The 16,275-nt window shown below is 39.3% G+C and overlaps 1 protein-coding gene across 5 annotated transcripts in view; it reads left to right on the top strand.

Moving 5' to 3' along the window:
• The window catches only part of tanc2a (tetratricopeptide repeat, ankyrin repeat and coiled-coil containing 2a), a 591,670-nt gene that overhangs the window by 477,873 nt on the left and 97,522 nt on the right, over positions 1-16,275 (top strand). For all 5 annotated transcript variants that reach the window (XM_052038520.1, XM_052038521.1, XM_052038522.1 and 2 more), the window contains 3 exons: positions 3,185-3,416; positions 5,923-6,089; positions 10,577-11,184. In XM_052038520.1, coding sequence (XP_051894480.1) covers positions 3,185-3,416; positions 5,923-6,089; positions 10,577-11,184 — 1,007 coding nt within the window. The remainder of the gene's footprint in view (positions 1-3,184; positions 3,417-5,922; positions 6,090-10,576; positions 11,185-16,275) is intronic.

Here is a 16,275-nt window from a genome sequence, read left to right on the forward strand (position 1 = left end):
TTCTGTTTTAAACCGGTACCCTCTAATTCTAAGACTGTGCCCTCTAGTCCTGGACTCACCCACCAAGGGAAACAGCTTAGCCACATCTACTCTGTCCAGTCCTTTCAACTTTCAAGATGTTTCTATGAGGTCCCCTCTCATTCTTCTGTACTCCAGTGAGTACAGTCCAAGAGCCGACAAACGCTCATCGTATGTAACTGCACTTTAGGAATGTGTGAAAATCCAAGAAAGGATAAGGAAAAGCCTTATTAGAGTGGTTCCAGGGGTAAGGCATTTCAGTTGCAAGGTTAGATTGAAGAAGCTTTTAGCAAAGAGATTGAGAGGAGATTTGATAGAATGTACAAGATCATGACGGGTTTACATCAATAAATAAAGCTGTTCCCATTAACAAATGGTTCAAAGATCAGGAGGCACTTATTTAATGTGATGGATAGAAAATGCAAGGGGATTGTGAGGAAAAATGTGCTTATACAGAGTGGTTATAATTTGGAGCATGCTTCCTGTAAGAATGGCGGATGCAGTCGATCAGATTTCACTCTTCCCCCTCATCTCTTTACACTGGCTGTCTCCCCTTTACACGGTCAGTCCTGAAGGTGAGTCTTGACCCAAAATGTCAACTATCCCTTGGCCTCCAGCATTTTCTTTTTTGCTTTTGAGAAGGGAACTGAATAGCCATTTGAGGAAACAATTTGTTGGGCTGCAGGGAAAGAGTTGGGGGAATCGATATACAGAGATTACTCGATGAAGAGTAATCTCTATATACGTACAGACTTGAGTACAATATTAATTGGCTAAGTGGTGGTCTCCTGCACATAATGATTGTGATTCTGAGAGTTATGATTAGCAACTGCCTAACTGATACATTAGTCAACTAATGTAGAAAATGAGTTACCTTAAAATGTTTTTTTTCTTGTTTCTTAACTTAATTCCTGATTTTCATATTGTTTAAATGTCAGTTATGATATTACCATAAGGTAATCTTGCCTTTGGGATTGATTGAGAAGTCAGTTTTTCATTTCTAAATTGAAAAGAATGTAGATGATATAAACACAATGCATTGATCCCAAAATAACCCAAATCGAAACCAAAGCTCTGAGAGACCACCCCATCCCACTGCCAAAATTCATTCTTTCACCACCGACTCAGAGCCTGTTAGCTGTTCTGACAGTTTCATGTTCTTTTATGAATCTTTATTCCATCCCTGGATCACAGACTAAAATCAAGGCGAACTATAAACTGACCTTTTTTTAAAAAAAGGTCATTGTAAATTCTTTAATTGTCAGCTGGGTCGAATCATCAGCATAAACTTGAGTGAGGCAGTGCCAGTAAAAAAAGAGGCAAAAGCTTAATTGAACAGAGACAATATTCTCATTGAAAGTTTAATTTAGCTAATCATTGAGCAATTGGATCAATAAAATATATTCTTTGTATTCAAAATGGGATTTCCTGAGAACTAAATTAGTAAAGTGCTTTATTATTGTCACATGTACCAAAGTATAATGAAAAACTTGTCTTGCATACTATCCATACAAATCATTTCATCACATCAGTACATTGAGGTAGTGCAAAGTAAAACAATAACAGAATGCAGAATAAAGTGTGACAGTTACAGAGAAAGTGCAGTGCAGGCAGACAATAAGGTGCAAGGCCATAATGATATAGATTGTGAGGTCAAGAGTCCATCTTATCATCATTAGTTTTCAGCGAATTATTTGAGATCTCTAGTGATGTTTAGCAAAATCGTGTTAATTTAAGAAGGGAACAGTGGCCCTAAAATTGGGACAAATCAAAAAATGACCAAGTTTTTAAAGAAATCCCCGCAAAGATCTGCAAATCTCTGTAGCGAGAACTAAGCCTTTTCCAATGTCTGCTGCTGTCAGTTGAGACTGATCCACAATAATCAACAACCATTATATCAAACCATTAAAAAATCACCCAGACAGCATGTAATTAAATGCAATATCTTGCAAGATGTTCTACAGTAGGACTGGTTTGTAAACAGCTTAAATTCATGTCAGTTCACTTAATTTCAGTTTGATTGCAATGGAGTAGGATTGAAAACAGTGCTGCCTGTGAAGGTGCATTGGATCTTATGAGGAAATATTCTGAAGTTGCTGTCAGTTTCAGGAAATTGTGATGGCTAACATCATAACTGTTGTAAAGACCTGGCTATTATTGTTATTAAATAATTTTGCTACTCATTTCATCCCAAGATAAAATGGGAAGGATTGTTGTTGTATTTAGTAATGGGAAGCTGACAGCTGTTATCTTAAGATGAGAGTTAGACAATAAGATTTGATGGAAAAGTTCACCTTATCCCATGGTTTCTGGAGCCCATCATTACCTTGCCAATGTTGATTCATTCATTCTCTGTCGCGCGCTCTCGCTCTCTGTCGCGCACTCTCGCCCTCACACGCAGTTGGTAAGATGGTTTATCTTTGTATCAGCAACATATAGAGCCACTGATAAACAAATCTCAATATTCTCTCACTTATTGGATCAATGTTTGAACCTTGCAGAGATATAGGTGGTGATCTAATGTTTCTGATAGGTATGCTGTGGTCTTGTAGTGCCCCATTCCAGTTCACAGTAAATGTCGTCCACAGAGCAATACTGCCCATATTTCTCAACAGTTCACTTTCAGCTGGATCAGTACCAACAAGTTGCAATGTCAGGATGTTATGGTGCTCCTTCGACACCACAAGGGGACCGACAAGCTCTAATATTTTTCATTTGGTTCTTGAAATTGAGCCAGAAGTTTAGCAAGATTGCATGAGCCTTTCCAATGTTGAAAAATACTTTAAAGCTTGTATTTAGTTGAGCAGCAGTCAATCTTAAAAGTGTGATTCTTTATTTCAGGAAAACATGCTGGCATTTTGGAAGCACAGCAAAGCAAATAAATGAGTAGCAATTTCAGGAGAAATATTAAAACCTAATGACAAAAGTGTTTTGATTATATGTATTTCTGTGGTTCCAAGCCTGATGCACTGCCAGGTCCCATGAAGATCAAGAGTAACTTATCCCCTGCCATACAGCTTTTTGTTCCAGAATGAATTTCCCCAAGAATAAAGTTTTGGATCAAATTAGTAGCATTTATTTCAGACTTGGGCATTTCACTGGTTTTATGGCCAGCTGAGGAACTGACTAAAAGTTAGAAAATTGCTTATTGAGCTTCTCTTTCTAGGTGGTGGCCTACCATTACTGCCAAGCAGACAATGCCTACACCTGCTTAGTTCCAGAGTTTGTACACAATGTGGCAGCCCTCCTTTGCCGCTCACCCCAACTTGTTGCCTATAGGGAGCAGCTCCTTCGAGAACCACATTTACAGAGTATGCTCAGTTTGCGATCTTGTGTTCAAGATCCTATGGCATCATTTAGAAGAGGAGTCCTGGAACCACTTGACAATTTGCATAAAGGTAGGTCAAATTCTCTAAATAAGTTTTCAAAGAATTAAGTGTTGAGCAGTTCTCTGGCACAGTTCTGTGTTGTACTACAGAATGGTGGTGGGGGTTGAGGACAGAAAACTCGATCTGCAATAACTCATCTCAGCTGTGCTTCACAAGCAGCTATTTTGCCAGATGCTTAACTACAAAGGGAAGAATAAGTCAGACGTAAATAGAACTCATTCTTATACTTTCTGGGACGCTATGACTAAGCTGCCTGGCTTGTTATGCCACCTTGATTTTAGTTGGTATTTCATCTGGAAGGAAATATAGAGAATTACAAGGTACTGAGGAATTTGTGCAGATTGGTTTCCTTGGGACAAAAGCATGAATCTAGCTCTTTGGGCTCAAATTTTCTTCCTACTGCTTGTGCTTGATTGAAATAATGTGTAATGTCTTTTCATTCTGGTTGATTTCATCCGATTTACAACTTTTCACAATTTGTTCACGCACAGTCTCATTCAGCTAGCGGGATGACTCACGAGAAATGGAAGTGTCACCTTTCCAGGCTGGAATAACATTTTAATGTTGCACAGTTGGGCTCAGTGTTGGTATAACAGCAGCTTAGCTCAAACTTGTGCTCTACCTCAAGGAAAAAAGTAACATTAATGTCTTCTGTGGAAATGAAAAATGCTCTGTCCCTTCAGATTGGTATTGTCGTGCTTGACAGTTCAAATCACTAATGTATAAAAATCTTATTTTCTGTACGGTTTTCAATTGAATTCTGTCTTCTTTAATACACTTTCCCCAGCCATAATAATTAAACACTGTGATTACATTCTACCATTAAATGTCATTGCACACTCTAAATATGGCCAATACCTCCAGTGGCAAAACATTTGAAAACCCGTGTCTAAGTCCACTGATAGAATTAGTGGATAATAGCCAGCTTGCTTTTTATAAAATGAAAGGTGTTTGGTTTGAGACTCAATTCAGTTAGGTTTTCCCTTTATATGTTTCTTCACATTGTGCTTTAGGTTCAGGCATCTAAGATCCCAAACAGTATTATTCATGTGTTATGGTTCTGGTAAAGTGCATTGTGGGCACATTAGGTGCCCAAGCTAGTTCGTTTATTCATATACAGTGTGGTAATCCTAGAGCATCACATTGATAACTATGAAGTGTCCGATAATGGCAGGATGGTCTATTGGACAGAAGTAATGTGGCAATCTTCTGCCTAAATCTGTATGGATGTGTTGGCAGATAAGCCTTTAACTGAGCTGTTACTGAGAAAAGGCTGAAGTACAGTCTGCCACTCAGTAGAGCACTGAACATGGGACACGTGTACTGCCATATTAAACTACTCATGGAATCTAACAGGACAGTGTGAATTTGCAGAGATTTCTGATCTTCAGGATGGAAAATCTGCCCATTGAACCCACAGCTTGTTAATCTGGTGCATGTACAGTGGAGGCCCTTGAAATGCATGGGAGAAATTTTGCTGGGACAATGATGCATAAAGCTTTATATTTGTTTTAATTAAATCAGATTAAATATTTTTTTAAGTATGTGTGCACGTGTACTTAGTGTTTTAACTTTCTAAAAAAAAACATTTTGAATATTTTTGAACATGTCCCAAGTGATATTTGGGTGTCGGTGACATTCACAAACATTCATAATCGTGACAGCTTTGTCAGCTAATGAGTCTGATGGGGGTGAACTATGCGACCAGTTGTCAAAACCATTCTGTAAGTGCAGCCAGGCACATACAGGGAGATGCCTCTACTATCCTAGATCATGCCGATGAGCCAGAAACTATGCTCCCAGCAGTGAACCACACCCTGGTCCTTGACAAAATAAGCAGAATATCCCAGAGTCGAGGTGACCGGTGATTCCAGGCAGTGGAAGACCCATCACAATCGTAGAGTAATAGAGACATCCAGCATGGAAATTTGCCCTTCAGCCCATCAAATCAGCACTGACCATCAAGCACCCATTCACACTAATTCCATTTTATTCTCCCCACATTACATCAACTTCCCCAGATTCTACTACTCGCCAACACACTAGGAGCAATTTACAGTGGCTGCTTAACCTACTAAACTGCATATCTTTGGTACATGGGGAGAAATTGGAGCACTCAGAAGAAACCCACACAGGGAGAACAGATGCACAGATGGCACCGAAGGTCAGGATTAAGCCTGGCTTGCTGGCACTTGGAGACAGCAGCTCAGTTGGACGCCCCACTGTGCTGTCCCATTATCTTTTGGCCTCAGCGTCAGTAGATTGCTTGAATCAGTAACAACGGACATTCTTCTGAATAGAAATTAAGTGAAATGCATTGCAAGATAATTCTTTCTTTCTTAGTACATTCACTTAATTACCTGCTTCCTGTAGAGTATAATTACCTAAGATGAACAAAATGTCATTTTAAACTTTATTTTGCAAAAATAAAATCATGTATCTGGAATTTTCAAACTGTTTTGTATTTGAAGATTGATATTACCCCTGAAAGTTAGAGATTTTGTTTTTCTTTCAGAACGAAAGATTGCAGATGAAGATTACATCGTGTTAATTGATGGGCTGAATGAAGCAGAGTTTCACAAACCAGATTATGGGGACACAATTGTATCATTTCTCACTAAAATGATTGGAAAATTCCCATCATGGCTGAAGTTGATAGTGACAGTTCGCACAACTCTGAAGGTATGTTTATTTGGCAGTACGTAAAAACACCCAAATTAAGAGGAGGGGCAGACTACTCGGCCTCTTGTCTGCTCTACTATTCAGTAAGATTATAGCTGATGTTATTGTAACCTCAACCCCACAATCCTGCCTACCTGCAGTGCCCATTCACCCTTTGCTTATCAAGCATCTAACTACTTGTCTTAAAAATCTTCAAAAGCTTGTTTCCACCACCTTTTGAGGAAGAATTTGAAAGATATTCAACCCTCCGAGAGAAAGAAATTTGCCCCATCTCTCTCTCGCAAATGAGTGAGCCCCAATTCCAGATTATTCCACAAGAGTAAACTTCCTCTGCACTTCCACCCTGTTGAGTCCCATCAGGATCTTCTTTGTTTCAATCAAGTCACCTCTTACTCGTCAAAATTCCAACAGATACAAGTGTGGTCTGTACAACCTTCCCTCATAAAACAACATACCCATTTCAGGTTTTAATCTGGGAAATCTTTTCTAAATTGTTTCCAACACATTAACATCCTTCCCTAAGTAAGAAGATTAATACTGTACACAGTATTCCACTGGTGGTATCACAATGCTCTATGTAACTGAAGCTTACCCCTCCCCACTTTGTATTCAATTTCCCTCAAAAACAATAACATTCTGTTAATTATCTAATTACTTGCAGTGCCTGCATACTCGCCTTTTGTGAATCCTGCACAAGGACACTTCAATTCCTCTGATTAATTGCAATCTACTATTTAGATAATGTGCTTTGTTATTTTCCAGAATTTCACATTTTCCAACATTATACTCTATTTGTCAGAACTTCCTCACTGACTTGTCCATCTATATTTCCTTATGACCTCCTTGTGTCCCCTTTACAAATTACGGTTGTGCCCCTACATGGTATAAAAGGCTTCTTGTGCTATCAATTTGTTTTTTCATCATGGAAAGAACACTTGTTTCTAAGTAAGGATAAAATCTGTCTAAATCCTGAATCAAATTTTGTGTATGGCACGTGGTGTAGGTAAGAATGCAGGCACATTTTGATTTCGCTTTCAGGTTTGCTTATCAACCATTCCAAAAAAAGGCTTGCACTGCTGGTTCTCAGCATTTCCTAATCTCTGATTATCTGTCTTGATATCAGTGTCTAATTTGATCTAATTTTATGAGATCCCACTTCTTCTGTTTTGGAATGTTTCATTAGATAGAGGTGAAATATAAGTGCAAATTATTGCTGTAGTCCTCTCTGTTTTGCTGCTTGCTCACAATATGAATTTTACATTTACAACGCATCTAGTCACTTTCTGGAGACATCTCCCAAGTTATCCTTCCTATTTACTTAAATTACAAAATTCTTCATGATTTTTTTTTAACAGAATTTGGATTGCTTGTCCAATAGCATACCCACCAGCCAAGTAGGTCTGCAAACTGAAAAGAAACCCTAATGAAAGAGAGTAAAACCAGCTTATATTCCCATTCAAAGTGTCTGTGTGCAGACTTCTGATGACACTTACTTTGGTGGATGTTCCTTGTGGCTGCCATACCTATCTCTGCTCTCCCAGCTAAAGGACGGTTACTTGGTTAAAATAAGAAAGGGTTTCTTGTGTTTGTGGAATTGTGAACAAGCAATGAAACATGACCTTCATGAGAAGAGCGAAAAGGGATAAAATGAACAGAAAATGCAGTCATAAAAGCATTGGGTGTTTGTTTTTGGGAGCACAGTTAAAATCATAGATATTTACAAAGCAGAACGAAGCCATTTTGACCCATCTTGCCCATACAGCCAAAGAAGGGCCACTTACACAAATCCTACTTTGCAGTTTTTGGTCTGTAGTCCTTCGTGTTATACAACTTCAAAATGCAAGTCCTAGGACTTACTAGATGCAGTGAGGGTTTCTGCTTCCACCACTAGCTCCAGAGTGTCACCACTCTTGGGTTGAAAACATTTTTCCTTGATTCACTTCCGATTCTTCGACCACAACCTTAAATCTGCATCCCCTAGTTTTTAACTCTATACTAAGGGAAAAAGCTCACTCTGTCTAGACTTCTCAGAATTTTATACACCTCTTAAATCTCTGATCACCCTCCTTTGTTCAAAACAATCTCAGTCTACCCAGTCACTTCTCACAACACTCTGCAGTCCTGGCAACGTCATGAGAGATGTTGGAAGGTGAAAAGCTGCAGATGCTGAAATTCTGAACAAAAAAGCAGAAAATGCTAGAAATACTCAACAGATCAGGCAGCAGCTGTGGAAAAGGAAACAGTTAACATTTCAGGTCACAGATCCTTCATCAGAACTGGAAAAGTGAGAAAACAAATTAGTTTTAATTTGGGGTGGGGGAGGTGGGGTGAATGAAAAGTACAGAACACCTGCGCCCTGTCTGTAACCGCGATCTGCATCTCCCTGTTGCCAGTCACTCCACCTCCCCCTCCCACACTACCACAGAGATGTCAGTCCTCGGCCTCCTCCACTGCCAGGAGAATTCCAAGCGCAAACTGGAGGAACAGCACCTCATTTTCCGACTTGGAACCTTACAGCCTAACGGCATGAACATTGAATTCTCCCACTTTAAGTAATCCCCACACCCACCCCCAACCATGCCTCCTCTTTTCTTCCCTTTCCTAGCCTATCTTTTTATTTAACCCCCCTCCCTTTTTCCTCCCTATCTTTGACCCATCCCGCAGTGGATCTGCTCTCCCCTCCTTACCCCGCATCTGCCTCTACCTGTCACCGCCTTGTGCCCACCCCGCCTCCCCTCTTTTGTCCAGCTATCACTGCTCTGCTTCTCCCTCCTGTATATCAGGCTTCCCTTTTTCCTATCTTCAGTCCTGAAGAAGGGTCCTGACCCGAAACGTTGACCGCCTGCTTTTCTCCACGGATGCTGTCTGGCCTGCTGAGTTCCTCCAGCATCATCGTGTTTTTCGTCTCGATTCCAGCATCTACAGTGCTTTGTTTCTCTAAGAGAATATCTCTAATAGGGTGACACTGCCATTTACAAAATCTGGTTGATAGATTAATGAGGGAAGTTAGAGAGAGAGGGAGAAAGCAAGCAAAGGGATACGTAAAGCTATGAAATGCTGAAAAAGGAGAGTAGGGGAGGATGTGTTTAAACTTTATAGATCTTCCCTGGATATGTTCCAATGCTATCACATTCTTCTGGTTTGTTGGTGGCCAGATCTGTACACAGTACACTAGCTGTGGCTGATACAGTGTTTTACATGGTTCTATCATTACTCCCTGCTCTTCGAGTCATAGGACACAGAAGCAGGCTCTTTAGCCCACTGAGTCCCCATCAACCACCGAGCACCCATTTCTTCCAATCCCATTTTATTCTCCCACACTCCCATTAACTCTCCCATTTTAGATTCTACCACTCACCTACACATGGGGGAATTTACAATTGCCAATCAACCTACATATCTGCATGTGTTTGGGATGTGGGAGGTAACTGGAGAAGAAATCCACGCAGTCACAGTGAGAATGTGCAAACTCCACACCAGACAGAACAGGAGATTAGGATTAAACCTGGGTCACTGGAGCTATGAAGCAGTAGCTCTATCAGCTGTGTTACTGTGCCATATTTGCTTCAACCAATAAAGGCAAAAATCTTGCTTATCTTAACTGTATCCTGCCACCTCCATAGATCTGTGGGTGGTACTCTTTGCTGTACAATTCTTATTGAGTGTGTATTCGTTGTCTTGTATGCCATCCTCAAATGCTTTTCTTGACATTTCTCAGAATTTAATTCAAGTTCTATTTGTTTCCCCACCTAGTCTTCGACAGGATGTTTAGCTATAATAATAACAGTAATGACCTGTATCTATAATCATACCATTAATGTAGTAAAACATCTCAAACCACTTAGTAGCAATATTATCACTGAGCCATAAGACTAGGTATCAGGGCTATTTAAGGTATCAGGGCTAAAAACCAAAAGATAGGTCCAAAAAAAGCCTTGTGAAGCATCTTAAAGATAACAAGGTGGAACACTTTAGTGAAGGAATTCCAGATCTTAAGCTTTGGCAGGTGAAGGTTACCTGCGGAGGAATTAAAATAAAATTAAAATGTAATTAACCTTCTTTCGATGACCTTTGATCAAAGCATTTTGATGAGAGGTCATCAAACTGAATTTTCTTTCTTCATAGATGCTGCCCAACTTGCTGAGTGTTTCTGGTATTTTCTGTTTTCATTTCAAATTTCTAGCATCTGCTGTATTTTGCTTTAGATGCTGTGGCGTAATTAAAATGAGGATCTGGATGAGGCTAGAGTTGGAAGAATGCAGATATCTGTGGGTTGTAGGGCTAGAGGATGTTTTACAGATAGTAGGGCAAGGCCGTGGAAGGACCTGAAAACAAGAAATAAAATTTTAACCAATGTTTAACAAAGTACTGAGTGTCAGTGTAGGCCAGCGAGTACAGTAAATGTTCAAGCATTGTACTGCTTTCATGCTATCACTCCCATCTAACGTTAGTCACTTTATTTCTCCCCAAAACAATTGTTTTCGCAGGAAGTGGCCAAACTTCTTCCATTCCATAAGATATATCTGGACAAACTGGATGTGAATGAGGCAATAGATCAGGATTTACAGGCCTATATTCTTCATCGAATTCACAGCAGCCCTGAAATCCAGAATAACATCTCCCTCAATGGCAAAATGGACAACGCAACCTTTGGTAAACTCAGTACTCATCTCAAAGCTTTGAGCCAAGGATCGTATCTCTACTTAAAACTGACTTTTGACTTGATTGAGAAAGGATACTTGGTGCTTAAGAGTTCAAGCTATAAAGTAGTACCTGTTTCCCTTGCTGAGGTCTATCTCTTGCAGTGTAACATGAAGTTCCCTACACAGTCCTCCTTTGAACGTGTGCTACCACTTCTGAATGTAGCTGTGGCATCCTTGCATCCAATGACAGATGACCAGCTTTACCAGGCAATCAATGCAGGGAATATTGATGGTAGCCTTGAATGGGAAGACTTTCAACAGAGAATGGACAACCTTTCTATGTTTCTGATAAAACGGAGGGATATGACACGGATGTTTGTTCATCCATCCTTTCGAGAATGGCTAATATGGAGAGAGGATGGAGAGAAGACAAAGTTCCTCTGTGATCCCAGGTGAGAAACGAATCGAGATTTTATATATGGCAAAGTTGGGAGAGGAGTGTTAGTAATTAAAAACAAGATCTCAGCTTTTTCCTATATCAACAGGATAATTCTCATATATGTAATATATCCACAGAGTTGAATTTATTGTTTTGAAGAAAATAAATCAAATGTTTGTTACCCTTGTGGAAATGTTATAAATTCTGGGTGCCTGCCAAAATTATCTCATTCTTCACAAAGTTATAAGCATCAAGAATGGTATACGGTCTTCAAACTTATCACAACTCATCGAGGTACATTTGTTTTTAATACATAATTTTTAGATCATCCTATTTCTAGGAAAAGAGATTTAATCTGCTTGTACTAGAGTATTTGAACCATTTGACATTGTAATAATAAATAGCCTTCACTAGGTTTCTCTTCAGCTGTGACATTGAAGATCGCATTTAATGTGTACTTTATCTGTTTTCCTAAATCTTAGTTTGAGATATGCACTTCTGTAAGATACTTTCTAATGCTGGCATTTTCACTTATTGAAATAGATTTTGTGTTCTCGTCTTCTTCCATCATCTGTTTATTTTCTATATAGTGCAATAGTGATATATTCCATGGGATAATGGAAATGGATTGTTGATTTTTATTGTTTGCATTTCTGCCAGAGGCTACATACTGAATTCAGGATGAATTTGCATATTATACCTCAGGGATTTATTTTTCACAGTTTTACTCAAAGTTTATTGCGTAGACTAATGTTATTTTTAATTAGAAAAATATTGTTTGATTATCAGTTGGTGCCCAAGCAGCTGCTTTAATTAACAATTAAATCTACCTTGTTAAGTCAAGGGGCCATTTTATTTTCTATTTTTCTCACAGGATACAAAATCAGTTTCATAACTTCCAAATTGGCTTCCCTTTCCTTGCTCTTTCAATCTTTGTGGATTTAATTTCCATAAACTAAGCAGGGTGTATGGAGTCATGGTGCTGAGCTGGTGCTGCAGCTCCTGTGCTGAAAAATTTCCCAGGATTGTTGGTAGAAAGATGATCACTGCTTCCAAGTAGCTCATCTTTCTACCTAACAATTATCACCTGTTCTTTGAAGACTAAGATTGTACGATAATAGGAGCAGGAATAGGCCAGCAGCCCCTCAAGTCTGCTCTGCCATTCAATGTGATCATGGCTGATCTGCACTAGTCCATATCTCCCCTTCTGTGGCAGTTCTCCTTAGACACTTCTATGTTGTAGTCTTTGATTTAATATATTCCTTCACCTCCTGCTAACCATGGATGGTTTATCTTATTCCTGGGATCCCTCTTTCTAATTGGGATAAATTTCTGCTGAGCATTATAATCTAGCTGGTTAAATATCTGCCATTGCTCATCCACTGACCCAATCCTTTGTCCACTCCAGACAATTCTACCTTCATACCATTGTAATTGCTGGAATCTCCAGTAATTTTTGGAATTTCCAACAACTTCTGGAATTTCCTAATCTAGCGTTATAGCTCAGATCTGTTTTAATTCTGCACCTGATTTTCAGTTTTTTCCATCTCTCACATTTTCTGGCTTTTTCAGTCTTCTCTCTTCCTCCTCTATCTTTCTGCCTTAAATCAGACTTCTGTGATTATGGAAAGTAGCCACTTGGCCGATCATTTCCATGCCAGGCTGAAAAAGAATAGTCTACTCTAATGCCTTTTTCCAAGTCTTGCTCCAAATCCAGAGCAGCAAGTCAAGCATCCATTCTAATGTTTTTAATTATAATGAATGCTTTTCTTCCACTTCTGACTGCTTGTGGCAGTGAGCTCTCGATCCCCATCAGATGGGTGAAAAAAAAATCCTATTTTCTTCCCACTATTTTTCCTACTAATTGGTTTACATCTATTAATAAATATTAATTCATTAATAAATTATTATTAATCTGTCTGCTAAGCAAAGGTTTCTCATTTTTGTACACCTCAACTGAAACCTCTGAATTTACTACTTTCCTTTTCATCCCATGGACCTTTACCTTTCTGACCAGGCTGCCATGTCCTGTCCTCCGCACCCTTAGTCAGAGCCTCTATGGCTTCCTCTCTTGTTAATAGGCTAGCATGTATTTCTTCTGGCCCTGGTGATTGATCTACTGTCAAAGATACTAAGCTTTTATCTTTTGATATGTTTGTCCCATCCAGTAGTTAACACTCGTTCACCAGCTGCATTTATTATTTTGCCCCGTCTTTTGTAACTGTAAGCAAAGTATTTATTGAATCTTACCCATGGCTTCCCCCTCCATGCACTGGTTACTTTAAAGATTTCTATTAGGCCCAGCTCTTTACATTGTTCTTTGTTTCTTTGCTCAATGTATTTATAAAACATTTTTAGGATTTCCTTGATTTAAATACCTAATAATTTTTTCATGCACCTGTATTTTCCTGATTTTCTTCATCATTCTCTGCTTTCTAACCACTTGAACTTTCCAGCATGTTATTCCTACTCAGTCAAAGTAATTTCTTTAACAGATAATTCACACTCCCTTTTATATGTTTTCAGTCCATCTCTATTTTGTCCAAAACCCTATAACCTGGATTGTTAAGTTGACATTCCTGCCTTCCACTAAGATAAGTTTCAGAAATAAGTATAATTCCATGTGTCTAACTGTTCCCACAATTCAACTATCTGATTCCCTGGACACCTTGCATTGAAGCAGTTATGATTAAGCTCCTTTCTTATTATAGCCTTTGTTTCTTCCATCTTCCAAATTTGCTTACTTATTCTTCACCTTCCATTTCCAAGTTTGCGTTTTGAATCTCTGCTCAGGTTCGTATGCCCTGTGTGGTTAGTTCTAAGCTCTCCCCAAAGTTTAAAGCTCTTCTGTGACGATAAAACAGTCCTGGATCTGAAATATTAACTGTGTCTCTTTCCACATTTGCTGCCTGACCTGCTGAGTATTCTCAGCATTTTTCATGTTTATTTCAGATTTCCAGCATCACAGTTTTTATTCCTATGACAATGGTCGCAACCATGTTGAGGCCAGAGGGTAACATGTGCTCAGGTGATTCCTGCATTGACGACCTGATCCTCTTTCCTTGTGGTCTCACGTTGCCTGCACACTTTTAAGCTGCGAGGGGACCATTTCCTGAAGTGTGCCATCCATGTGGCTCTCTGCCTCAAAGATACATTGGTTGGACTTACAGAGCATGAGCTCCTCCAACTCATCTCTCCCCCTCTGCGCTCTCCCTCCCCCTCCCCTCTCTTCCCCTCCCGAGGAACAAAGGTGTCATGAAGTTTCCACGTGGCATATTTACTGCTTGGTTTATCATTTACATCTATAATTCTACTTCTGACCCTTTTTGTTTTACAGAGGCTAGTCATTCTGCATCTTCACTTCAAGATTAACGTTGTTTATAGTTGTCAGCTATGTCGCACCTTGCTCTTTGTTTTTGAATCACCTTGTGAATCCACTGGTCGTGCATTCTGTACTGTGTGAAATGCTGCTGTTCTCTTCAGTAAGGCACATGTCATTAGTGTATTGTAAGACTTCATTATTTTTAACAGAACATTTCAGTTCACCCAAAGATCAGCTTAAAATTAAAATGAAAAGACTAAAATGGTACAAGTCTCACTGAGCTGATGTGTGAATAATTGGCCAATTGTGCTGCTCATCTCCCAAAGTGCCTGTTGTCTGGAACAATAACACAAAAGATTAATATTTGCGTAGTTTGGCTGATCAAGTTTTCTTCCCTGTGGAAATTTGTGTGGGCAGTTTTCACTGCCACCACCTGGTGCTCTGTAATGTTTGGTTATGTTCTTTCTCAACTTTTGACAACCACTAAATATCATAACTTATATTTGTTTGAAGGTAGGTTTTTAATCTATGCAACATTGTTGCCTGTAGAGGTTTTTATTCTGCATCGTTGCTGTCTTCTGGTCTTATCACAGCTACATATGTGGAGACTATTGAATGGCTTAGGATAGGTTTTATTATGGATGTTGGAAGTGAATGCAGAAGAATTGTCAATTCTTCTCCCTTAAGCCTCCAATGGCAAATTTCTGCAAAACATTGGAAAAGCAATTTCACTGAGTGTCTTAGTGAGTCAAGTGATGTTTGATCAGTCCCATTGCACAGGGATTATTTCTGCTTTTGTAATTAGTTAATTAGACATCTGCTATTTAGATCATATTTGTACATTTTGTGCAGGAAATGTAGTCTTAGTACAAGGGTTGTAATCACTCTCGCTTTTAAATGTTTTAAATTGTACCAAAAGGGACTTTAATATTTTTTGAGATAATCTTTGGTAATTGTTTCCTGAACAATGCGATGCTCTGATGCCATAAAATTCACTTGACCAATGATGTAGTTTAAGTAGAAAATGCTCAACTCTTCAGAGATGTTGACAATCTCTGTTTAATGTGGCCATTTGTTTGTATTTGTTAATATTCCTTCCAGAGATCAAAGATCATTTGAAATCTCTGTGTTGCTGATATTTAATCACAATTCTGAAAGTGCTAAAAATAGGACAATCCAAAAAGTAAAGCTAACTTAGTTTCTAATTATCTCTGTAGACACAGGAGACTGCCGATGCTGGGATCTGGAGCAACACACAAAGCGCTGGAGGAACTCAGCAGGTCAGGCAGCATCTATGAAGGGAGGTGGACAGTTGACGTTTCAGGTCAAGATGCTTCATCTGGGCCCAATCCAGTGCTTTGTGTGTTGTTCTAATTTACTCCAATATGTTTCACCAGATATTTTCATAATGTTCTCCGGATGTATAATTTAACCTGGGCCATGCTGTTTTGGACTAGCTGAGTATAAACTGTAAAACTAGAGGTAAATATTTGCACTTAGTTTCTGTCTTATGAAGTTCTGAATTTTATTTATGACAATAGGCATGCAGGTTTCTGGGTGGCACACTTGTACAGCAGGTAGCACAACAGTCTCACAGCTCCAGCAGCCCGGGTTTGATTCTGACCTTGGGTGCTTTCTGTGTGAAGTTTGCACCTTCTCCCTGAGTCCTTGTTTGTTCCCCCCAGTGCTCAGTTTCCTCCCATATTCCAAAGACATGCTGGTTGTTGGGTTAGTTGGCTATGTCAATTATCTCTTGCCTAGGTGGCTAGTGGGTGAATCAGG

Source organism: Pristis pectinata, chromosome 25, assembly GCF_009764475.1.
Source record: "Pristis pectinata isolate sPriPec2 chromosome 25, sPriPec2.1.pri, whole genome shotgun sequence".
In the NCBI taxonomy this organism is placed as follows: Eukaryota; Metazoa; Chordata; class Chondrichthyes; order Rhinopristiformes; family Pristidae; genus Pristis; species Pristis pectinata.